Source organism: Planococcus citri, chromosome 1 (genome assembly GCF_950023065.1).
Source record: "Planococcus citri chromosome 1, ihPlaCitr1.1, whole genome shotgun sequence".
In the NCBI taxonomy this organism is placed as follows: domain Eukaryota; kingdom Metazoa; phylum Arthropoda; class Insecta; order Hemiptera; family Pseudococcidae; genus Planococcus; species Planococcus citri.
In genome coordinates, this window is record NC_088677.1 from 61,779,652 (window position 1) to 61,805,435 (window position 25,784).

At 36.7% G+C, this 25,784-nt stretch overlaps 2 protein-coding genes across 3 annotated transcripts in view; one reads left to right on the top strand and one right to left on the bottom strand.

Moving 5' to 3' along the window:
- Positions 1 to 25,784, top strand: part of LOC135833207 (membrane-bound lytic murein transglycosylase B-like) — a 161,087-nt gene that overhangs the window by 28,084 nt on the left and 107,219 nt on the right. The window lies entirely within an intron of this gene.
- The window catches only part of LOC135833204 (bicaudal D-related protein homolog), a 99,566-nt gene continuing 96,252 nt past the window's right edge, over positions 22,471 to 25,784 (bottom strand). The window contains exons 8-9 of the mRNA XM_065346889.1: positions 23,559 to 23,819; positions 22,471 to 23,426 (exon numbers count right to left, since the gene is read on the bottom strand). Coding sequence (XP_065202961.1) covers positions 23,283 to 23,426; positions 23,559 to 23,819 — 405 coding nt within the window. The 3' untranslated portion in view covers positions 22,471 to 23,282. The remainder of the gene's footprint in view (positions 23,427 to 23,558; positions 23,820 to 25,784) is intronic.

Here is a 25,784-nt window from a genome sequence, read left to right on the forward strand (position 1 = left end):
AAATATCCAGAAATGAAATGAAAATGTTGATAAAACCTCCATTAGCTAGCGAAATTCACAAAACTTTACAGCAACCGATAGGAAATTGAAAAATGACTTCGATTTTATTCATGTCTTTACAGGGTGTCCGGGGAGTTGTAGTACAAACTTCAGATTTGGATATAACCGGGTATGGGTAAACAAAAACTGGAGATAAACAAGTTGCCTATTTTGAAAATCGAAGGGGCAAAATTCGTTTTCAAAATCTAAGAGCCAAAATCCAATTTTGACCATGGGGGTCGCGTCGGTCCGGTCGGTAGTACTTTGAAAAATGAATAAAATTACCTATTATGACTTTTTGCCTAACTTACAAATTGAAGGGACTACAAATGATTTTTAATTTAAAAAAATCGCGATGAAAAAAATAAATGCGGAAATGAATACTACGTAAAAAAAATGAACAAATAATTTTGTTATGATCACTTTTTTCTTTACCCTAAAATTTAAAAAGTTGTAAGGACTGAAAAATTGTCAATATTTTAATGAAATTTTTAGCAAATCAAACATGTTTGAATTCCAAAAACTTTTAAATTTTAGAATAAGAAAAAAAATGATCATAACGAAAGTGGTGGAAGTATCGTGTTTCCCTAAAAGTCCGAATGCCCAATTCTGTTTTAAATAGGTAGTGTTTTTCTTGCAGATCCGCAAGTACATCAACAATAATTATTGCTGAGTAAGTTTTTCATGTTCAAATTCTTCTTCAATAAATTTTACTGTTATAAGTACTCGTAAGTTGGTAAATCAATTCTGGTTACCTTAGCGGTTGCTGTAACCAATTTGCCTTTTATGTATATTGATGTTTCTAATTTTATGTTACTTATATGTACAAAGAGTTCTTTATCTCATAGCGGAAAACTACAATACCTATGCTTGATTATATGGAAAAGCATGGAAACATGATTCTATCTGGTCAGATCTGCTCTGATCAGTCAGATTTGATCAGAATCAATTGCGTCCTTACCTCATCGAATTTATTATTAAGTATACTTACTTACTACAACTATCCGCATATTAGTTCTGTAGAGCCCATGGTTTCTTTTGTTTTGGGTGGGGTGGATTGGCATCCTGCCGATTCACATGCGGTGGCCGCGGTGGGTTCGATGATGGAAAAAATCGTTATCGCATTGCCCAATTCTTTCCTCGACAGAAACGCTGGTGACCGTTCATCATTATCCTTCTGTTGATATTTGGACAGCATGTCTTCTAAAGAAAAAATGTAAATCAAATATGAAACAAAACATATGAGCGACATGCTACAAATGATGATATTTTGGCATCTTTGTCTATCCCTATTAGACCTAAATGTAGAGAAATATAGAAAAAAGAATCATCTTGAGTCTTACCAATATAGGTAACAATAGTAAATAGTTAAACAAACGAAAAAATATGCGATCTTAAGCCCAAATGAACAAATGAGCGAGTTGGATATAGCTTGTACGTATGTACTACTTAATCGGAATGTACGAGTTAGCGTTTAAAAAAATTGGCAGTTCGTTAGCTAAACAAATCTAGCTTATCCAACAACAATGTAACGCTTGTGTTATGCCACTTCCATTTGGAAGACATAATATTGTGGCCAGCTAGAAGCTAGTTCAGCGCTTACTCATATTCTTGAAAGAGCATCAAAAGAAATGGAATGTTGAAGAAAAAAGTTAACAAAAATAGTTGTGCTGTAAAGCTCAAAAAAGCTCAATAATTGATTTTCGTTTAAGTTTTGAAGAAAGCTTTGATCCTAAACATTCGTACCTACACTTCTTCAACGTTTTAAATCAATCGATTGTATGTACTTAGTTTCAATCACCATCGTAAAAAGCTTAAAAAGCTGACGTTGGTACACTTTTTCAACATTTGAAATCGATTGATTGTAGTTTCATTCGACATGGAACTTTTTATGATTAAAATAATTCTTGAATAAAATCAACTCCTAATCAGTATAGATCAATATTTTTATTTACTTACAGCAAAACCGCAATAATAAATTCAAATCAGTTATTAAATCGAGTTCTGTTACCAGGGTTGCTGTTGGGTGGGTTAACGTTCCCTGGATTATTCGGTGGTGGATTGGCATCCTGCCGATTCACAGGCGGTGCTCGCGGTGCGTTGGATAATGGAAGTATTACAGCATTGCCCAATTCATTTCTCGAAAGAAACGCTTGGGGCCGTTCCTCATTATCAGTCCGTTGATATTTGGACAGCATGTTTTCTAATAGTCGGGGGGGCCCGCATAAGGATCATCTGCACCCCCTGCCGATTCTCCGGGACAACTTTTTTCTTAAAGGGGAAGTCCTAAGGAACATTTTTAGCCCTTGTCCTCAAAAAAAAAAGTGGCCCTACTTACAAAATGGCGGCCATTTTGATTGACAGGTCAGCCGAAATCGCAGGTTTTGCGTTCCAACATAGGACTTTCACGGAATTTTTTAAACTGTACAAAGGTAGATCGAAAGAGCAGGCAAAAATTCATCACCTGTCAAAATTTCAAGTGCTAAAGTGCATTTTTCGATTTTTGGTGAATTTTCAAAAATCAAATTTTGACCAAAACGTGAGAAAAAAATCAAAATTTTACCAAATTGACATAGAAATCTGAAACTTGGGATATATCCTATTTTCGACCTGCCAAATCGATTGGAAACTGTTTCAAACCGTTTTGAGCAGTTCTGGAGCCTCCAGCAGATTTTTGAAACTCGAAATTCTCACAAAATTTCATCAAATGGAGTTGGAAAGCCGAAATTCATTCTGCAAACTAATTTCAATACGCTATGAAGTCGACTGCAGGTGATTTTCAAGTCGTTTTGGAGCCTCCAGCAAATGTTTGAAAATTACTGGAGCCTCCAGTAGATTTTTGAAGCTTGAAATTTCCCCAAAATTTCATCAAATGTGGTTAGCAAGCCGAAATTTACTCTGCAAACTAATTTCAATACAATATGAAGTCGATTGCATGGTGGTTTCAAGTGGTTTTGAAACTTCCAGCTACTTTTTCGAAATTTCAATTCTCCTAAAAACGCGATGAAACTTTTCAAAAAGTCACTGGTGGCTCCAAAATTACTTGAACTCGCATGAAGTCGTCTTCAGAAGGTGTTAAAATTGATGCGCAAAGTTAATTTCAGCTGGCTAACCCCATTTGATGAAATTTTGGGGAAATTTCAAGTTTCAAAACTCTGCTGGAGGCTCCAAAACGACTTGAAAATCACTTGTAGTCGACTTCTTAGCGTATTGAAATTAGTTTGCAGAATGAATTTCGGCTTTCCAACTCCATTTGATGAAATTTTGTGAGAATTTCGAGTTTCAAAAATCTGCTGGAGGCTCCAGAACTGCTCAAAACGGTTTGAAACAGTTTCCAATCGATTTGGCAGGTCGAAAATAGGATATATCCCAAGTTTCAGATTTCTATGTCAATTTGGTAAAATTTTGATTTTTTTCTCACGTTTTGGTCAAAATTTGATTTTTGAAAATTCACCAAAAATCGAAAAAGGCACTTAAGCACTTGAAATTTTGACAGGTGATGAATTTTTGCCTGCTCTTTCGATCTACCTTTGTACAGTTTAAAAAATTCCGTGAAAGTCCTATGTTGGAACGCATGCGATTTCGGCTGACCTGTCAATCAAAATGGCCACCATTTTGTAAGTAGGGCCACTTTTTTTTTGAGGACAAGGGCTAGAAATGTTCCTTAGGACTTCCCCTTTAAGAAAAAAGTTGTCCCGGAGAATCGGCAGGGGGTGCAGGTGATCCTTATGCGGGCCCCCCGACATCAAACAATGAAACACAACATAAGCGACATGCTATTAGAATGATGATATTTTGGCATTTTTGTCTAAGTATCCCTATTAGACCAAAATGTAGAGAAAAGAATCATGTTGAGTCTTACCAATATAATAGTGAACTAGGGGGTTCCGCCCCCTGGGCATCTCCGCAGCCCCAACCCTGGTCCCCTCAAAAAAAATTGAAAATATTTCCCCTGAAACTTTAAAATTGTTAATGAACTGACAACGATTTTCTCCAATGTAAACAATTTTTCATCTCAAGATTTCCATTTTTAGTTTTATTCGGCCTAGAAATCAAAGCTAAAAATTATTGAATAGTGCATTTTTAATTTTTTAGGCTCAAACTAAAAAAAAATTGAATTTTAAATGTTTGATGGCACATCTACACGTCATAAGGAACATTTAAAAAAAAATTGAGCGAAATCGGTTAATATGGCGAGCCAGGGCTGGGGAGACAAATTTTCACATGATTCTTTTAATATACCTATATACATACAATAGTTCAAAAAAAACGAAAAAATATGCAATCTTATGCCGAAATTGACAAATGTTCGAGTTAGAAAGCTTGTACATTTGTCTAGCTTCAGAACTAATCGGAATGTGTGGTTACTTACTTAATCACGGTATTTGACCGTTCTTATCTCTCGATTAGATATTGAATGAACGAATTATCGCTCAAATTGTTCTAAATCATGGTCATTTTTTTGCAATAATTTTTGAGTGAATTTTTGTTATTTTAATGGTTTTTTTCTTTGCCTTGTGCTTGAGAAAAACTAGTAATTTTTTTGCTTAAATTTTTGTGGAATAAAATGTGATTTTTTTCTTGCAAAAGTTAGGTACTTACATACTTACGATTTCCTTTAAATTTTGACCTTTTTTTTGAGAGGGAGAGGTGCTTCTTCAAGATTTGATGAGTTTTTTTTCAGCTTTCGTAGCGTATTTTTTTGCATCTTGATATCTTCCATTCGTTGAACCTTCTCTCCATTTCCCTTCCCTTACAGGTATGCGGAAAGGTTCTCCAGGTTTCCTCTCTCTTTAAACAATTTTTTTTTCAAGTTCAAATTATTTTTCTCTCTTGAATCCTCTTGAGTTTTGCTTGAAATTTTACGATGATTTTTCTCAAATTTTTTTTGAGTTTTATCTGAATTTTCAGTGATTTTTTTACTGAACAGAATTTTTGAGAGTTTTCCATATTTTTCCATTTTCATGATTTTGTGTTGAATTTTATTAATTCGTTTTTCTGCCTAAATTTTCGTTCTAAATTTCGGCAAAACCTTTTTACTGGAATTTTCGTAATTTTTATAAAATTTTCTCCTGATTTTTCACCAAAATTTTAGTAATTTTTTCTGCTTAAATTTTTGTGGAATAAACAGATTAGGTACCAATAAAAAAGATCAAAAACGCAGGAATAGAACTGAAAAATATTTTTGTTACAGTTTTTTGTTTTTTCATTTTCCATATTCATCAGTTTTCACTTTTTCAGTTTTGGAGCGGTCTAATGCTAGTACACGTAGCATAAGTATAGTTATAAGTACTTATGCTTGCGAATATTCTGTCGAATTACTAGCAAATAGGCTAATCAGTAATCACTGGCATCACTCTAACCTAACAGAACAGTAGCAAGACACTTGGCAGCGTGCTGGCACAAAGGTGTTCATTAAGATACCCATTAATGAGGCCAACACGCTTCTTTTGGTACACTAATTTGATTCTATGTACAACATCCAACATGTTTTATTTAAGAGAAGCCAACTAACTAGGTATACTTCAACCTGTCATAAGAGAGAAAGATGCTGGTGAGATGGTAGCATAATATTGTGTAGTCACTACAACTTGAGCGGTTCGCCTAGTGCCTGGAGTAGGCAACTCATATGACATTGTCTCATTAATGTTCTCAATATTTTTATCATTTAGTCTTAAATAATTGACTGCCAAACGAAAATGTGTCAAGTGATACTAATAAACAAAGGTGCAAACAAACATACACATTTTTAATGCTTTTCAAGCATGTTTTGAGACGAAAACTATTAATGATGATTGAATAGTTGCCTAAAAAAAAGCTCCAGGTGGACCGCTCAAGTCGTAAAGGCCGCACAATACCAGTACAATATCTTGAGAATTCAAAGTAGCACAACTCTTGACATTGCGTTGGTAATTAGTATGCAATAAGCTGCCATAGCATTGATATGACCTACTACATGATAGCACATCTGCTAGCATCATGTTAGCGCATGCCCATTGTTCTTTTCTGATTCCTTTATGGAGCAGATAGCTTTCTAGCAATAAGCTAGCTTACTGTTGAGTAATGTAATGCTAGCTCTGTACTATGGTATTTAACTACGGATGGCCATTCTTTGATGCAGATTTTTCAGCGTTGAACTTGCTATGCAATCTCATCTCTATCATCAAGTATCACGCCTCCGTTCTGCTACCAATTTGTTTTCGGGGCAGACAGTCTGATAGCCAATAAAGCTAGGTACCTACCTTAATATTGTCTATTACTTATTCTGCTAGCACAATAATGCTGGTGCCAGCTGGCCAGAATTTTGGAGCAAATTTACGAGCATTGAACTCGCCAGCAGTAAGCTAGCACTTTGCTAGCTAGCAATGCATATTTCGCTCATGTAGTAACGATGTCATGCTTGTGTTCATGAGTTGTACTATTTTGTTTTATTTGCAGGAAATAATACCGGGCACAATGAACTAGCTTAATGGCTAATGTTGATTAGCATTTTGTTAACTCGATTATAGTATCTAGACCTACTGGTGTGAAGCTAGCCACCAGCATCTTTCCTGCGTTCAGCTATTAAAATTCCGTGTAGCAAATATGTAGATTGCTAATAATCACCTAGAATAATCAGGTATGCAAGAAAGTGGTGTTTTGCTACTGGGACTATAAAAATATCAGTGATGCTAGTTAACGCTGGCAAAATCTATCCTCAAAATTTTCATTTTTTCATTTCTCAAATTATTCGTACGTAAGTGTTCGAAAAGTATTTTTGTTCAAACTGTTTAAAAATGTCAGTGGTGGAAAACAGACTTTTCACATAAAAATTCCTGCTGTTCTGTTTCTTAAAACTATAAATTTTGAAAAGCGTTTGCCAAATTTAGAAAAAATTGAGATCAGAAAAACCGAATTCTTACATTAAAATTGATGCTGTTTTGTATTATTTTTTTGATCTATACAAATTTTCCAAAACTTTTGCCCTCGTTTCACTCGGGCCATTCAAGATACAGCTTTCAAAAATGTTAAAAATATGAAAATTGAACAGAAAAATTTCAGAAATGGGTAGGTATAGGTACTTATAACACTCAAAGCATATGGAAACTGAAAATTTTTCATTTTTTCTGGACAGCACTAGACAGGGCTGGATTTAGTCGGAAATTTGCGGCCCTCTCCCTCTATTTTTCCTTCCTCAATTCTCCGGTAAATTTTCATTTTAAAAAATGAGCCATTCATAAAAACGTAATTTTTTAATGGAAAACGTATCAATTACCCAATAAAATAAGTAAAAAAAAAAATTCATCACAATTGTATCAATTATAAAAAGTAAGGAAGTGTTGACTTGAAATGTTGGACGATTTTCAATCAATTTGATTAAAATAATCAGAAAAAAAATCATCTTACAAATCGGTCAAACAATCGATGCGCAAAATTACAATTTTTTGTCGACCAAAAAACGATCACCCCCCCCCCCCAATAGCATAACTTGTCTTTTCTTCAGATCTCCTCCCGGGTCCAGATTTTCTCTGCGTGGCCCTGATGAGGTGCCCCCCTAAAAATCACTGAATTAGTACGAAAACTCGTTAATCGTCAGGTCGAGAATATGCGAGAACTCGATTTTCTGAGCCCAAATTAATTTCCGCGTCGTCTGAAGAAATTTGAAAACTTGAGAAAAGATGAAAAACCAACTCTGGAGATTCCAAGATAACTAAAAATTTTGGTTCGGAGAAGTTGATATTAGTTTTAATTTTAGGACTAATTTTCATCATCAACGTTTTTTACTGTATGAGTGTCTGTTAAAAAAACAAAAACATAAGTAAATCAGCAAAAATTGTCTATTTCGGATTTTTAAAAATTCGCCAGGGTTCAAAAACATTAATTTGTGCTGACGAAATTTCGGATGCTATGGGAGTATCATGCTTTTTCCAAAACTTGTTGATTGCGGGGCGTGATTGGGCGTGATGAGCGATAGTGGAATATGGTGGTTTTAGATGCCACATTTTTATTTGTCTTTTGTAATTAGTCTTGTGCTGAGTTTGGAGATGTAATCTGTCATAATTAATACCTACTTAAATGTAAGCTAATATTGTGCGCTTTCGTACAAAAACGTTCTCTGATTGGCTAATTCTTATGTTTTGACATAAGATTCCCATTTTTATGGATCTTCTTATGCGTCATGTTAGCTCTTATGTTAGGTTTGTAAACAGGGCTTGGTAAAGAAAAAAATAAATAAATAAAATAACGAAAACTCAAACTCTCTAAACAACTAACTTACCATGTGTGCATTTTCATTTACTGTTTTTTCAATATTTGATGTCTGGGTTCACGAAGTATTTTTAATGAATCGAGGATTTGATTAATTTTCAGAATGATTTTTTTAAATTTTCAGTAAGTAGACTGAATACGAGGATATTTTTTTTTCAAATTTTTCAAAATTTAATTTTCTGACAAGATTTTTTATGGAAATTTTTTTTTGTGGGGGCCCGCAGTGCCTCTAAAGTAAATTTCAAAAGTATCAAAAATTTGTCATAAAAATTGATAGAAATGAAATTGGGGAGAGGGGAAATGTTTGATAAAAGAAGCTTTCGAGCATTTTTCTAAGAAAACAGGACTTGTTAGTTGTTCGGAAAACATTAAAACAAAAAGAGGACTTTTTAGGCTGGCAAAACAAAAATGATTGCTTTTTGGATGTTTTGGCAAACAAAGTGTACCGGTAGGGGATGCGCCCGCAGCTTCCGCCTAGAGGGAAGTTGTGTTCCTGTCGGAGTGGCAGCACTGCTTACGAGTAGTGCACTCTGTCGAAGTAGTTCGAGACGCGCCACTCCGAGCTTTGAGCTTTGAAAGCTCGTTAGGTATATTTTCACTGGTGCTAGCGTAAGGTAGCAAGTTCAGAGCTTCCGCTTGTAGTCGATACTACAAGTGTATTTTATTTAATAATGTGTAGTGTATTTTATTATAAATCTTCGCGTGTGTTATACCAGAGAAGTGAATAAAATATTACGAACATTTAGCGGTCTTATGATCATTTATGAGGTGTCTCAACATCGCTGCAATTTGATATCTTTCGCAAGGATATCGGGCAAGTTTAGGTTCCCTGGGCTTATTATATGCACGCTGGTCTTGGCGAAGTCTCCCTCAAAGTAAAGACCTCCCAAACCACCACATATTTGGCGCCCAAGCGTGGTTCTCTAACCCAGGGCTTTTCAAAATTGCATTTATTGCAATACTTAGGCGCAAGCAGAGACGTTTTAGTCGAAACGAGGCACACTGCGTGTTCTCAGGCCTAGCCTACAATTGCGCTCGTAAGACGCAAATTGCAATATATTGCATCGGAAACTAGTTTTCCATTTGAGGTTTTACCTCACAGAGACGATTCGAAGAAATCGCGAATTTTTTTTATCGTTTATTCGGAAAAATTTCGGTCCAATTTGGTCAACCAGGCGACCAACCAGTCAACCAGGCGACTGCAACGATCAACCAACGGTCAACTTGGCGACCACAACGTTCATCAGAACAGGTACGTGAGATTTTATTCTCGAAAAAATCGCGAAAAAGTGTCGAAAATCGCGTAAGAAATAGAGCTTTCATACCAAGTTCGACAAGCTTTGGTTTGGAAAAACCGAGCACAGTTGAACAAGCTCGACACGAAAGCTCAAGGTCAAGCGCCGAACGTTGTAAAAGCTTGTACCACGTACCTGAAACAGAGAAGTTACAAGTTCGATAATGGCTACGAGTAATTTGGAATATTTATCGGATGAATTTCTTGAATTATTACCTGAACGGATGCGACGATTATTTGAGATGACGGCTGAAAATAATTCTCCAAATCCTGGAATTGACAATTCGCGACGATCCAGTTTTCCATCGATCAACTTGGATACACGTGTGACACAATTGCGACCTGAAATCAGAGAATATGACAGTGACGGCGTAAATCAGAGATGTGTAAATGAAAATCAGAGATGTTTAAATGAAAATCAGAATAACGGTAAAAAGCAGCTGAGACGTTCGACCAGAAATGCTGCGAAAGATGCTGATTTTCGACGCCGAGAACAATTAGGAATTCAAAAAACACCTAAATCGAAGCCACCTAAAATTAGAGATCGAAAATTATTGCGCAGCTTGCACGAGAACATTTTGGATCAGAGAAGGGAATGGCGGAGTGCTGAAATTCGGATCGATTCCCAGGAATATCAGGAAGCACTCGAGGATGGTGATTTGGATTTTTTAAAAACTGACTTAGACGAAATAGATGCGAATGGTGCCGACGAAGCTATAGCTGGAAGCAGTGCACTGATGACAGGATTCGAAAATCCTGATGCATCGATAAACCAAAATGAACTGGAATATGAACTCGAAGATGAAATAAACCGATCAGAGAGATGTTTAAAAAATATTGCTGAATCCAAAATGGCCCAAATTTGCAGTTTTGACCCTGTGAATTTTGAGAAGAAAATTGATTTGAAAATTGAGAAAAAGCCTGATGAGCAATATCCAGCGCCATTATCTCAGGACGAGTTAATTTTTCGAAAATGGGCCTATGCTGCATCTGATAATCACGATAAAAATGAAGACACCATTAGTAGTCGAGTAGTTGACTCTGAAAAGGCGATTTCAAGAACCAGAGAGGATGTAGGTCACCTATATCTCGAGCTACGCGCTCAAATGGCCAGAATGAAATTAGATCTCAGAAAAGATCACGAGAAAAAGATCAATGATCTAAGATCAGAGATGAGAACAACTTTCAGAGCTTACAGGGAAACTACTGATCGGGTACTCACCTCTCACGTGCTCATTATAAATAAAATGAAAGAGAGAAATATGTACATGAGTAACCTAATGCATCAGATCCAAATGCAGTACTTGGAAGATCAAGAAAATATGCAGATCGAAAGAGCAGAATATTTATCATGGAAAGATCACGTTGACGGTTTCATAGCAGAGCTTCATGATCCAGAAGAACCACCCTACCAGCCCCCTGTTGTGCCTACAGTTGTGCACAACGTAAACAGTATCAATGCCGATAACACTGCCAGTCGCAGCAGTGTAAATCCAGGCAAAGGCGCAGATCTTTTCCAAGGAAGGAGAGGATCTAGAGATCGATCAAGGTCCCCTGCCCCCTACAGGGGCAACACTGATAACGACAGCCGCAGTAACGAGAGATGTGGCAATAACGGTAGCAGCAACAGCGGCTATCGTACAAATGATAACAGACATAATCGCGATAGATCATCTTCAAGAGAATCACGATCAAACAGAGATGATAGAAACAACGATCGAGATTATCGAAATGATCGAGATAGCAGAGATTACCGAAACAACGATCGAGATAATAGAGATAATAGAAACAGCGATCGAGGCAGCCGTGATCGACGAGACAGCAGAAATGATCGAGATAACAGAGATGATCAAAATAGCGACCGAAGCAGTGATTATAACAACAACAATCGTAACAGCTTCGACGGCAGCAGTAATAGCAGTAACTATAATCGCGATAACAGAGATGATCGACGAAATGATCGACGCGATGATCGAGCGAATGATCGACACGGAAACGACGATGATCAAGAAGTGCAGATTGATCCTAGATGGATTCAGGCTGAAAATGAGCAACAAAACAACCCCCCAGAACGCAGACTAAATTATAGAATCAAGTTTGGAAACTCAAATTTCAACATAAGACCAGACAGATTGCGTGAATTTGGGGTAAGATACTCGGAAGATAATAAGTACCAAGTTTACAACTTTTTGCACCGATTTGAAAGACGTATGCAGCCATACCAAGTATCCCAAAGTCAGTACTGCGATGCCCTAATGGTCCTAATTGATGATAAGCTGATTCATATGGCACCTTGGAAAGATTTGCAAGAAAACAATACTGATTATTACCAATTGAGAAAAGATTTCATCGATTGTGCTTGGGGTCCTCAGAGACAAAATGAGGCTAGAAATCACTTCAGAAATATGCCAGTGTGTAAAACATCTTCGACCACACAATGCTCAGAATTGATGATATGGCTGAAAGTGCTCAAAACTACGAACTCACCATTCGAGGATATCATTATGATGATATACTACAAAATGACACCCAGTCTCAGACCTCGTTTCACTGAGATTGAATTGCAAGACATCAACATTTTCGAGAAAAGACTGAATGGAATGACTCGTGTTGAAGAGTTTGCTCAAAGACCACCTGAATCAGAAAGGCCTGCTACTCAGACTCGAAATGTCCAACAGAGATCAGAGAATCGTCGATCCAGTTTTGGCGGCACTGATAGGCGCTCCAATTCACAAACAGTGCGGAATAATATCAATGAAAACAAAAGTGAGCGCACAACTGACAAGTATAAAAAGCCTAGCTACGACAAAAACAAAAGTCAGCCCAAATCAGAGACTACCAAATAAGTATAAAAAACCGAAGGAAAAGACACATGGTGTGAATCAAATGAGTAAGGAAGAAACACCATCAGAGAATGAAAGCTCAGAGGAGCAACAGTCCCCCCCTACCTCACCTGAGGGATCAATTGATTCAGCAGGATTGCCGTCGGGAAACGAGTAGCTGACGCGTGCAAATTAGCACAAGTGGAGCAATTCCATGAGCTACCACAAGAAGAGTTTGAACTCATTGGAGATTCACTCGCTGTATTCTTAGCAAACATAATACCACGACGAAGGCCTGAAATCACTCAGCCTTATCTCAAAGAACAGATCAACATCAGTGATCTGAAAACAGCCATCAGAGCAGCCACCTTTACGAAGAAAAAAGCCATTCTATCACTGGCTCAATATGAACTGAACTACTCAGACATGGCTTCGAGTGTTGTGAAAAATTATGCGAAGCAGATTATGGAGAATTTAAAGCAGAAAGGATTCGAGAAAATTATTTTACTGTTTCCACTGGTAAAGCCAAAAACTTCTGCAAGTAATCCAGTATCAATGGACAAGTATTTTGCCTACAGAAGAGCGCTAGAGTCACTGGAAGACGATGTTGTGTCATTTTGGTGGTCTCCTGCTGCCTTATTTTTGGACTTGAAAAGAGACTCACAAGATCGATATAAGCGTCAATTTCGAGTTGATAAAGATTACAACATGATGCCAGTGATGCATAAATTCCATTTAAGCAGAAAAAATGGCAGATATTATCCCAGATTTGCACGCAAAACAGAGTTGTTCCAAGAGATGGATAAAATGTACAATTACGATTGGCATCAGAAGAAACCTCCTGAGAATGGCACTGAGCAACATGGCACTCAGACTGAAGAGAGTAGAGAAGTTATAACTGAGGAAGATGGCTTGCAATATGAAGTAATAAAGAAGAAAATTCTGATCGAAAAGAAGAATTCAGACATTCCTAAAAACATCGAAAAGGAAGTCACTGATGCTGTAAAGAAAATAGAGAAGTTAAAAAAGTTCATGAAACCACAAGCGCTCCAAAAGCTACTCAACAAGATAGGAATCCCCTCCCCCCATGAGGAGGAACGAAACTTATCAGAGACGTTGCAAACACCTGTTAAATCCGCTGGGGCATCAGAGAAGTTAAAAATAACAGTCAATCACGTGACTGGGGCAACCCCTAAGCCCCCCAACACAACACGTATATCTCAAGATTCAACACATGTGCCTCAAAACACAACTCAGAGTGCACAACCGACAGCAGGAACTTCGTTGAATTTAATCCAGCAACCTCTTACACCTAAACCACCGCTGCGCAGAGAGGAAATTGAGGCTCGAGTCAGAGAGCAAATCCTCAGAGAAAAAGATAAATTTGACACGTGTGTAGTGCCACTTACGATAGATGGCACCACTTATCCAGCGCAGCTCGATACAGGGGCAACTCCTAATGTCATATCAGAAGAAACTGCAAACACCCTGCTCAGAGATCACTATGATAGCATTCAATATATCATGCTGAAAAAACCTATTGTGTGCTGTTTAGCTGACGATTCAAAGGTAGAAACATACAGATATGTGATTGTGCCAAAACTCAAATTTGGAGATTGCGAGCTCAAAATTCCATTTTACATTATGAAAGGGTGTAACCAGACTTTTATAATTGGTACCAAAACCATGAAGGTACTTGGAATTAAGACAGATGTGGAAAACAAAAGAGCCACATGCTGCCCTCCAGGCCAAGAGAAGATTGAAATACTCAACATTATGACCGAGGAAGAGTACAAGAAGAAGATTACACTCAGACGAATCAGAGTAAAGAAAAAGAGCGTTGAGCAAATTGACCACATATCCAAAAGAGCAAACACAGCTGATAAGTACCAGGAAATGGAGCCTGAAGATGTGGACGATGGTCCAGAGATATTTTTGGAAACACTGAAATCGGATTTGGAGCAAGCTGTAAAGGAAGAAACCATTACGAAGAAACAGGCTAAAAAAGCATTTGACATACTCAAAGAGTTTGCCTGTGTGTTCAGTAAATATCCTGGAAAATGGACAGGACCGCCGATGAAATTGAGATTCAAGGATCCCAAAAATATAAAAAGATTCCATGGTCCTAAGTACACTCCATCTAATAAACAGATGCCACTTGTGAGAGAAGCTCTCAGAGTGATGATAGCCAAAAAGATCGTTGAACCTTCGACTTCACCTTACATCAATGCTCTAGTAGCAAATATCAAGAAAAATGGCGAGGTGAGATTGTGCTTGAATCCAATGGAACTGAACCCTATACTCGAGAATGATTATAATGAAGCTCCACTGCTCGATAGAATTATAACAACAGATGGACGTGCCAAAATGTATTGCTGCCTGGATTTTGTGGCAGGATTTTGGCAGATGGTACTACATGAGGCATATAGGAAGTATTGTGCTTTCATCGTAGATGGAGAAGTCCACCAGTTTATAAGGGTGCCATATGGATTAAAAGTGTCATCTGCATTATTTGTGAAAATGATAAACACCATCATGAAGACAAAAAAAGGCAGAACGAAGTATGTAGACGATGTGCTACTCAAGGCGATGACTTTCGAAGAGATGATGGAATTACTAGTTGATACACTGAAAATAATCAGAGATAATGGACTCAGGCTCAATCCGAGAAAATCAAAGTTTTTCAAGAAGAGTATCAACCATCTTGGTTTTCAACTCCAGCCTGGGGCAATTTTGAAGCAAAATAAAAAGCTCCAAAAGCTTGATGAATTCAAAAAGAAGCACACCAACAAGAAAGGCGAATTCAAACTCAAAAATGAAAAAGAAGTTATGGCATTTTTGGGAATTGTTGGATTCTACAAGCGCTTCATCGCAGATTATCAGCAGCTAGCAGTGCCACTTTATGAAGTGACTCGAAAAGAAAACTTCAAGTGGGGTGAAGAGCAGCAAAATGCATTAGAGATGTTGGAAAACGAGTATCGTAAAGAATTCAAATTAGCCACTCCCATTGATGGTGCAGATTTCTACCTAGAAACGAGTTTCACCCAAGATGCCATGAATGCGGTGGCATACCAGAAAGACAAAGATGGCGTAGATCATGTTGTGCTGTTTGTGAGCAACACATTTAAAGAGCACCAAAAGAAGTACACAATAATAGAGAAAGAGATGTACTCACTCGCGAATGCATTAAAAAAACTCGAAATGTGGCTTCATGGATATACTGTGCATGTCAGAAAGGACATAATGTCAGTTGTGCACCGATTTAACACATTGGCTCAAATACATCGCAAAGCAGCGGCGTGGATAACGCATTTTAACTGCCACGACCTTGTGTATGACCTGCCAAAAAGAGTTGGAAAATGGTGGGATAGACAAGCACCTGAATTGACCCTATACAGCACGAATTGGACTCATATGGTGCCACTTGGCGTTGTTTACAAAGATTTGGTCAAGGAGCAGTTGATTGATTGTCTTAAGAGGCTGGACTTGTACCAAAACAGAGATGAAAATTGGTCAAAAGTCATTCGGAGACTTCAAGCGGACGAGATTGACATGACTTCCAAGCAGAGAAAAGCGAAGAAACAGCTCGAGAAAAAATATGTCATTTTGGAAGAAGAAGAAGGTGTCAAAATACTGTATCGAATCAGAGAAGATGGATCTAAAGTGCCATGCATGCCTGATGAATTGTACAAAGATACCATAATGTACTTACATGAAGAATATGGTCATGTGGGAGCTGCCAAAATTGACTCGATATTTCGACGCATGTATTATTCGCCAAATGTGCCAAAATCTGCCAAATTGGCCACAAGCGAATGCCTCGATTGCAAGCACAATAAGAACTTTGGGCAGAAAAAGAAGCTAGAGTATGCTCAAATTGAGTCTTATGGCATAGCAGATGTCTTGTCAGCTGATTTAATTGGCCAAATCGCCAACAAAGCCAAGGACCCAAAATACATGCTAGTAGTAAAGTGTGTATTTACTGCCAAAGTATGGCTCAAAACCCTGATTGTGGCAACCAAAGAAGAGGTCTCAAAAGCGATGAAAGAGATACTCGAAGAGATAAAGAAACTGGGGCACAAGGTGCGCAAAGTGATCACTGACAATGGTACTCAGTTTGTGAGTGATACCTGGAATGATTTGCTCAAATCCTATGGTGTAAAAATTGGCCACACCACCAAGTACAATCCACAATCAAGCTTAGTGGAAAGAACAATGAGAATAATTGGCGACAGGCTGAGAGTAAAAATCAACCAATCAGCTGAGGACTTCGATTATACTCATCATGGCTGGCACAAATATGCCAAACAGGTGGAAAATGAAATAAATAACACACCTACCGAATTCGGAGTGAAGCCAAACGAAGTTTGGGGAATCCCTGATAACTTGGCTCAAGACTTGCCAGTGCCCAACACTGGAATAAATGCCAAATTTGAATTGAGTAAATTACAAGAAGAGCAACGTGCCAATGATGTTCCATCTATAATGTCAGAAGAAGCTCTAAAACTAAAAATGGATCCAAAAAAGCTCATTGTTGACAAGAAAGGATTTGTCTGGGTAGCCGTGGATGGAGCTTGTTCTCAAAATGGCACAGATGAAGCAATAGCGGGTATCGGAATCAGTTGGACACCTAGTGGAGACTTCAATGTTTCGGAAAGAGTTGTGCACCCAGAATACAAAAATTCGAATAATTTGGCAGAAATCATTGCGTTGATAAAAGCGATGGAAATTGCCCTAAATAACCAGATAGAGAAGCTCAAAGTATTTTCTGATTCTAACTATTTGGTCACTGCAGTAAATCACAATTCAAAGAGATGGGTAGAAAATAACTGGAAAAACACCAACAAAAAACCAGTTCATCATAAAGCAGCGTTTCAGCAGGTCATTGAACTCTCTAAAAAATTCAAGGAGTTCGAGTTGAGACATGTAAGGGCGAGAAAATACGATCATAATAATTTCGTAGCTGACAAATTGGCCAGAAAGGCTGTATATACCCAAGAAGTGGTTGATGAGAATATTGAAAATATGACCCAGCAGCAGGCTTTAGTGAATTTCATTCGCGAAAAAAGAATGCAGCAGAGAATAAATAATGAGGTCGCTTTCAATAAGTTACATGGGCCTCCTACCATTTTCGAAAATGGTGAATTGGTCATGTTAACTTCCCATCGTTTGTCATCATATGAAAAAGGACTTTCAAAAAAGCTATTTCAAAAACGCTATGGTCCATATACAGTCGAGCAGCATGTAGGTAGCAATTGTTACATGGTCAAAAATGTAGCTGATCCTACTGACGAGCAAATTGTTAACACTCGCCAAATGACGTCATACCTCAATAAAAACCAGTTGGAAGAGCTCAAAAATGACCTAAAGCAGAGATCAAAATTCGACAACAGAGATTTGGTGGAAAAAATCAGAGATTTTTCGAAGAAAAAAACCACAAATCAGAGTGCTGAAATGGAAGAAGAAAATACTGATGAGGAGGAGGTCGATGACCCCAGAGATCCGGAATATTTACCAAGAGGTTCGCGAAAGCAGCCTGAAAAAACCCTGGAAAAAATTCGCCAAAATTGCGAAGCAGAGAGACCTAAAAGAGATGTTACAAAACATGATGCAGAGTTCCGCGAGATAAAAAAGAGATTACAAAAAAAGCTTCCCCCCCTCCTAGAGAAAAAGCTCGAAGATTGTCTCAAACAAACGTTTCCGGACGAAGAGGAGTACAAAGAGAAGAGGGAAGCGGCGCGGGAGAGATATGAAACGCGTTCGAGAACGAAGCAGGTACCTACCAACGCTGAAAGCTCGAACTTGCGAGATAAAAATGCACAGGATGGCCTTGATAATCCTCGCAACAAAAAGCGAAGAAAAACCTTGAATTTTATTCACTTAGAGATGTTGGAAAGTTTCGAACGTGCATATTTTGTGAAAGCTTTCACGAAATATCAATCCAAGGCCAAACTAAGTGAGAAATGAGCTTTTGGTACGTTCATGGCCAACTACTTTTAGCATACATGTAGCGTTAATATACTTTCATCTCCGAGTGCAACATTTTTGATGAGATTAAAAGTAAGATAATTTTAGCTATGTGAAAGTTTATCTTTAAAATCGCCATTTTGAAAAACTCATCTATTGTTATGGAATTTCCGATACACAACTGTAGCATTAGAGCTTTCATTCGTTGATTTGATGTGCTCAGATTAAGTAGTACTGTGTATTTTTCGCGATAGTTTGGGAATTAGTGCTAATTTAAGCGTTGTTATTCATTTTGTTATTAGAATTTTTTTTTCTTTTTTCAAAGTTGCACTTCGGATAAAATTTAGTCTTGTTTAATTTATGACTAGTTTTATTTTAATTTATTTTGACTAATCGTAACTAGTAGTTCACATAGGTTTAGAATTTTTTGTAAATAATTGTAAATTTTTTTTTTTTCCAAGAGAAGTTGAAAAATCGCGTGAGCATGTGTTGGGGAATTTTGAACGAGTAATTTTTCACAAAAAATAGAGATGTTCAAAATCCAGGTTCGATCACAGGTCGAGAAAGGCGCAAGAAGGTTTTCAATTGCGAAAAAATGAGAGAAAATCGCAATTTTTGAACTTGGAAAAATCGCAACTGGCCAGCTGTCAGTGAATAGAGCGAGATGTTCCTAGCTGTCCGTGGGAATAGCCCAATATTCCCAGCTGTGTGTGGACATAGCAATGAGCGACTAGCTGTCTGTGACGATAACGCGGCACTGAATCAACACAACACGAGAGAAAACAAACGCGACGCGATCTAAAGCTAACAAGATCACTTTGTACGCGTAAATAGAGATGTGTAAATAGGGTACTTACTGCAGCAGAGATGATAAAAAAGGATTCCGGTTCCAGCTCCGAAAACTTCCAATTTGGAAAAATGTCAGCTTGCTGATAACAGAGAGGTTGAAAAATATCGCCAACATGTTAGAGAAAATAAAATGAATCGTAACCAAGATTCAACGTACCTGTAATTTCTCTGATGCTTTTCCGGTTATCGGAGTATTTTCCCGGCATCTCTGATCAATTGGAATTACCAATGAACTTTGGATCGTTTGCCCTTGGTGAAAACAGTCATCCCCGTTTGGCTCCAGTGAGCTTATTTCGATGCTGATTGAATCCGGGAAAGTTGCTGTAGAAAGAGAAGAAAGTCCCTGTTTAGTTTAACATCAAGAAATACGATTCGGAACGCGTAATTAATTAAAAAAGTACCTGTTAATTGCTCCAGCAGAAGAGTTCATCGATCTCGTGTTGGCAAAGCTTTTGGCGCAGTTTTGGCCTTACATCGAACCAGTTGATACGCAGCTCAGCGCGTGTTTTTTGCACAATTGTAGATTTTGATTCATTTTTTATTTATTTTGAATTTGTACATTTCTCTGCTTTTTATGTAAATATTTTGTGTTTGTGAATTTTGTAGCACTTTAGCGACTAAGATGTAACCTGTTTTAATATTTATTGTTTGCATCTAAGGTAATTTTAAGTCGCTAGTGCCGTGAAAAAACAGCAGAGATGTTTAAAAAAATTGAAAATTCGACTTGTTGGAAGTCGTGGATGGATGCCGAAGAACCTAGCTATTCAACATCTTGGAAGCTGCGGGTTCATAGAAGCGGGGCAGAGGGGCCCTACCGTCCGTTGTCCGATTGGCCAATTTTTGGCTTCAATGTACCAGCATCTCCGATGTCCACGCTGTTTCAATGGAAGCGGGGCATATGTACCGGTAGGGGATGCGCCCGCAGCTTCCGCCTAGAGGGAAGTTGTGTTCCTGTCGGAGTGGCAGCACTGCTTACGAGTAGTGCACTCTGTCGAAGTAGTTCGAGACGCGCCACTCCGAGCTTTGAGCTTTGAAAGCTCGTTAGGTATATTTTCACTGGTGCTAGCGTAAGGTAGCAAGTTCAGAGCTTCCGCTTGTAGTCGATACTACAAGTGTATTTTATTTAATAATGTGTAGTGTATTTTATTATAAATCTTCGCGTGTGTTATACCAGAGAAGTGAATAAAATATTACGAACATTTAGCGGTCTTATGATCATTTATGAGGTGTCTCAACATCGCTGCAATTTGATATCTTTCGCAAGGATATCGGGCAAGTTTAGGTTCCCTGGGCTTATTATATGCACGCTGGTCTTGCGGAGGTCTCCCTCAAAGTAAAGACCTCCCAAACCACCACAAAAGCATTAAAGCACAAGTCCTTTAACAATTATGGTAAAAATTACGACCATTTGACAATACTTCATCGAAAAACTGAATTCGCAAAAAATTAACTCTCTCTGACAATTTCGTAAAAAAACGAGAATTTGTAGATAATTTTGGCAAAAACAGAATTCTTTTGGTCAATATTGACAAGAACAAGAACGTTTGACAATTTTGGCAAAAATTATCCCTTTTTGACTATTTTACCAAGAATATTCACTTTTTGACAATTTCGACAAAAATGGATACTTTTTGATTATTTTGCCAAAAATTGATGCTTTTTGACAAGTTTTCCTAAAACATGATACCGTGACTTAGGTACATTTGGTAACAAAAAAAACATAATCTCATAAGTTAAGTAAGTTTGCCAAAAACAGGACTTTTGATCGGCAAATTGTGAAATAAACATAGAAATTTCAAAAAAGTGGGGAGGTAAAACCCATTTTGATAGATCACATGTCACATTTTTCGAACACTCTGAAAATCATGATCATGTTTTTGTGTCAAAATTCTTCTGAAACGCTCAAAAAGAGTTTTGTTAGTCATTTTCCCCCTATCCTATTTAAATAAACAAGAGTACATGGAGATTTAAAATTCATTCGATCAAACATCGAGTTGCTTGGAAGAAAAGAGCTTAAATAGGAACCTTTTGAACTCACAGTCTTCGATTCAAAAGAAGCTAAGCTAGATCGAAAAAGCATGTCACCTGAAACCCCATGTAACCAAAACTTCACGATGTAAAGTTAACTTTTACGAATTTAGCAAAAAATATAAATAATTGGACTAAATATTGTATGATTGTAACATTTACTTGAAGATTTAAATAGGCACTTACTTGTCTTTAAAAACGTGCCTCATCTTCCGGGATTCGCAGGTCATTCATAGCTCTTCTTATGCTATAGTCTCGTTGCCATGCTGAGACCACCGTCCCATCCGGGGCATTTCGTTAATCGATCATGCTTCATTAGCAAGCACCCGTGTCGAACGTACGAGCTTGAGGTAATTTGAACAGATTTCATGACGTTTTCTGGAAAACTGGAATTGTCAAAAAAATCGCCGAAGGCTCCAATACGACATGAAACCACATCTATCTTATAGCGTGTTGAAATTAAAGTTCAGACTGTTCAGAGAGATTTTTCAGCTTTTCAAGTTCGTTTAGTAAAATTTTATGAAAATATTAAGCTTTGAGTAAAAACTTGTTGAAGGCTCTAGAACTGCGCAAAATTGTTTCAAATCGATTTGGCAGGCATAAAAATAAGGTAGGTAGGTAGGTAGGTACCAACGAGGAGTATATTTCGAATTTCAGCCTTCTCGGTCAATTTGATGAAATAAGGTTTTTTTCTTTTTCTTTTGATTCAAATTTGATTTTGAAAAATTCATCAAAAATCGCAAAATGCTGTTGGGAAACATAACAAGTGACTTTTATTTTTATTTAAAAAAAAATATATTATTTAAAAAGTTTGAACTTTATAAACCAAGCTCAACGAACTATTTACATCGTATAAATCGTGACATATTAATCGAATCCTTATCGAATCGTAGACACTATGCGAATGATCTGAACCAACCAGAATATGGAAAAAGACTTTGACGTAGGTGTTTTCTCATTATTATCGATAATTTTATTCAATATTGTCATCAATGTCATCATAAATAAAAATACCTATTACAAACCCGACAAAACGTTTAACGTACTTATTCATTTTTGCAGCCAAAAATGGAATCATTGATTTTTGGCTTTTTAAACAACACAAGTTCCTTAATATTGTAAGGACAAAAGATTCTCACTTACCTGAAAAACACACAAAAAAATATGGTCTTCGTAGTAAATCTAAATCTAATGCGATTTACAAGGTCGATGAAGAAAACAAGGTTTAACTAAAATTGTGCTGTATTTCTATTTCAAAAATTGATTTTTACTGTAAAAATGTTACACAATATTTCGTTGCCTTAAAAATAATTAATTAATTTATTCCTTTTTTTTTTTAATATAAAATTTCATCATACAAATTTGCGTTACGGTTTAACAATTAAAATTGTCGAGGTCAAATACTTATCAAACATAGATACATGTACAAAATGAAGGACTTATAGTAAAACAGGAAAATAGTCGATGAAAAAATGGAACTCATCACGAAAAATCTTAACAAAAACACACGTAAATGATTCCATCATTTCCACCTTCACATAAATCAAAATACACAATAGGTAGGTAGGTGTTGAAAATGATTAATTTAAAAAAAAATAAGTACATCTTTTTTTTTTAAAAAAAAAGTCAATGAAAAAAATCAAGCATATAAATTGGATCACAAGATTAATTTTTCCTTCAAAACGCTGGTAACTTCGACACGGATTTCCTGAGAGGAGATACAAAAATTGAATTTCATTCGGCGCATTTCGATTAAACACTTGAAGGTTCGTAGGATTAAATAGAAAAAAAAATTTACATACGATATATAAATAGGAAACAAGACGTAAAGAAAGAAAGAAGAAAATAAAATATCTCTACATATAAAACAGTATTACTTTACATCAATTTTAAACTAAATGACTAGTATGAATAACAAAGCTCTTAGAAACATTTAACGGCGTACTAGATATCGAAGTCTAGTAAACGCCACACAGGGTACGCAACATTTTGATTGTTATAGTCGATTAGGCAATTTTATTTTGCAACGGAATCGATTACCGTTGGAATAAACCGAATAATCTACGCGAAGTGGTACGCTTTTTATCCGCCGATATGGGGGTAGTGGTGCCACTATTCGATTGATCTTGATGGGTCAACTTTTGACGCATTTGTTCGTCGACCAATGCGTGAACATCCATCTAAAAAAAAAAAATGAAATAATGAAATAAAATACCTTACAATAGGTTGATATCATAAGTACCTATGTAATACGAAAAGAAACCCTGTTGAGTGTTGATAAACATTAGCTGTATGCAAATCACGATATTTACCTCGAACTGTTCCAGTTGTTGACGTAGTTCGACTTTTTGACGAATAGTTTCCATTAATTGACTATTAACTTGAAGAAGATCGATTCGAGTTCGAGCCAGTTCAACTTGTGTGGCGTTCTTCCTTTCGACAGCACCGTCGCGAATTTCCCACGCTTTCTTGATGATCTCGTCTTTGGCCAAAGTGTCCAAATCATTCATGTCAGCTCGCGCCCTGTCGCGTTCTTCTTTGGCACCGGTTAATTCAGCTTCGCAAACGTTCAGCTACAAAATAAACCAATGCACATTATTTGTAATATCTACCTTAATGTTGAAGAAATATTGAAAATGGTGCCAGAAATTAGAACTAGGTACATATATACTTATAGGAACAAAATTTCAAAATAATTTCCGGATTTTTTCAAAATCTCTGAGCTTGGAAATTTTGAGATAGGTAACTATCGGATTTCACATTCGACTTCAAAACTATGAAATTTCAAAATAATTTTCAGATCTTACATTAATTACCAACATTTTAACTACAAAATTTGGAAATAATTTTCAGATTTCATTTTACCACCAAACTACAAAATTCAAATCAATTCGGATTTTGTTATGCCTCTAAACTACACTCCAAGCAACTCAATTTCAAAATAATTTCGGATTTTGCGTTTGTCTTCAAACTACAAAATTTCCAAAAAAATTGTGTTTCAAATTACTTCTAAAATACAAAATTTCCAAAAAAAAATAAATGAAAAATAAATTTTTAAAACATTTCAAATTAAGTACTCACTCATACAGACGACGTTATTAAATTTCTAATTTCCACAAAATTAGATAAAAAATTTGAAACCACCTAATACACTGATTGTACAATACTTAACTTTATTTCCAATGATTGATTTCTGAGTAAATTTGTACAGAAAAGTGCAACCATGCATCTTTTTTATTACCAAAAATCTTCGAATTAGACGATGATAAGTACATATGTATATCCAGAAATACAGCACCTTGTTAATGCAAAAAAGTGCCATGTTCGTCCTTTTTTTTTTAATGAAATGTTATTAAGACTTTTGCTGATGGATTTTTTTAGAAAATTATTTTTCAAGTCACTGCTACAATAGTTGGAGAGTCTAAAAAAAGTCCAAGTTGTTCCATTTTATCGTTAATACCAGAGTGATGCAAGGTGAAAAACTTGCAACACCTGTCCTGTAAAATTTGAAAGAGTGGACATAGCACGTCTGTGTACTACAGTATCGACATATAATCGGATGTAAAACCTTCCCAAAAATTGTTTGAGCCGAGAGGTTTAGACATGCATATAATAATACTCAACGTCAGAAATAATTTTCATCGAAGCGAAAAATTTGAATTATCTTTGAAAAATTTAACGTGAAAAATTTAGTTGAAAGGGAAAATACAACATGTTGTTTGGAAAAGTTCCTGCTCATCGTTCCGCGGGGGGCAGTTCGAACGTCTAGATTCGCTTGAGCCAAAAATTTGGGGGCTGACAAATCTTTCATACTCCAGAGTCAGGTTAAATTATCAAACTTATTTGAGGGATCTGTCCGCCCCAAATGTTTGGCTCATTATTAGCTGTTTCATAGTTTGTCTCATACCATCTGGTTCAGTTGGTGAATTGGTAGGTATTTTTTGTTATGGGTGGATTCCACCATGATATCACAACATTTTCTAACTGAAATTTTTACCTCTTGTTCATGGAGTAAGTTCATTAGAAATCGGTGAGAGGGCGGGGTGTAATTATTTTTTGAAGAGTTTTTTTGGAGGACATCAGTACTTTTCTTTTTATGTTGTAATGAAGTGTTTAATCCAATGAATGAAAACAGCATTGGAGGCAGGAGCATCCAGAGAGTTGAAAGATTACCAGACATTTTTCATTGAACTGACTGGAATAAAACTAGTGGGTTTTCAAGGTAGGTGTGGGGGTGGGAGGGTGATCAAAAATTTGGTGATCAGTAAAAGAAAAAAAATACCAATTTTGTTAAATAAAATGATGAATACGAATTTCTAAAATGAAATTACCTAGAGATGAAATAACAAGTTTACGTATTGATGATTATTACCTACCAATACTCACATTAAGCATTGATAAAAAAATTGTTATTTTCCTTTTTGAATTTTTGGAAGTTTCAAAATGGAATTTTTTAGTTTAGGAAAGGGATAAAAAATAGCGGAGTGAAGAGAGTGCAAAAACGTTCAAAAATTCAAGAGGTAAAAAACTATGTACCT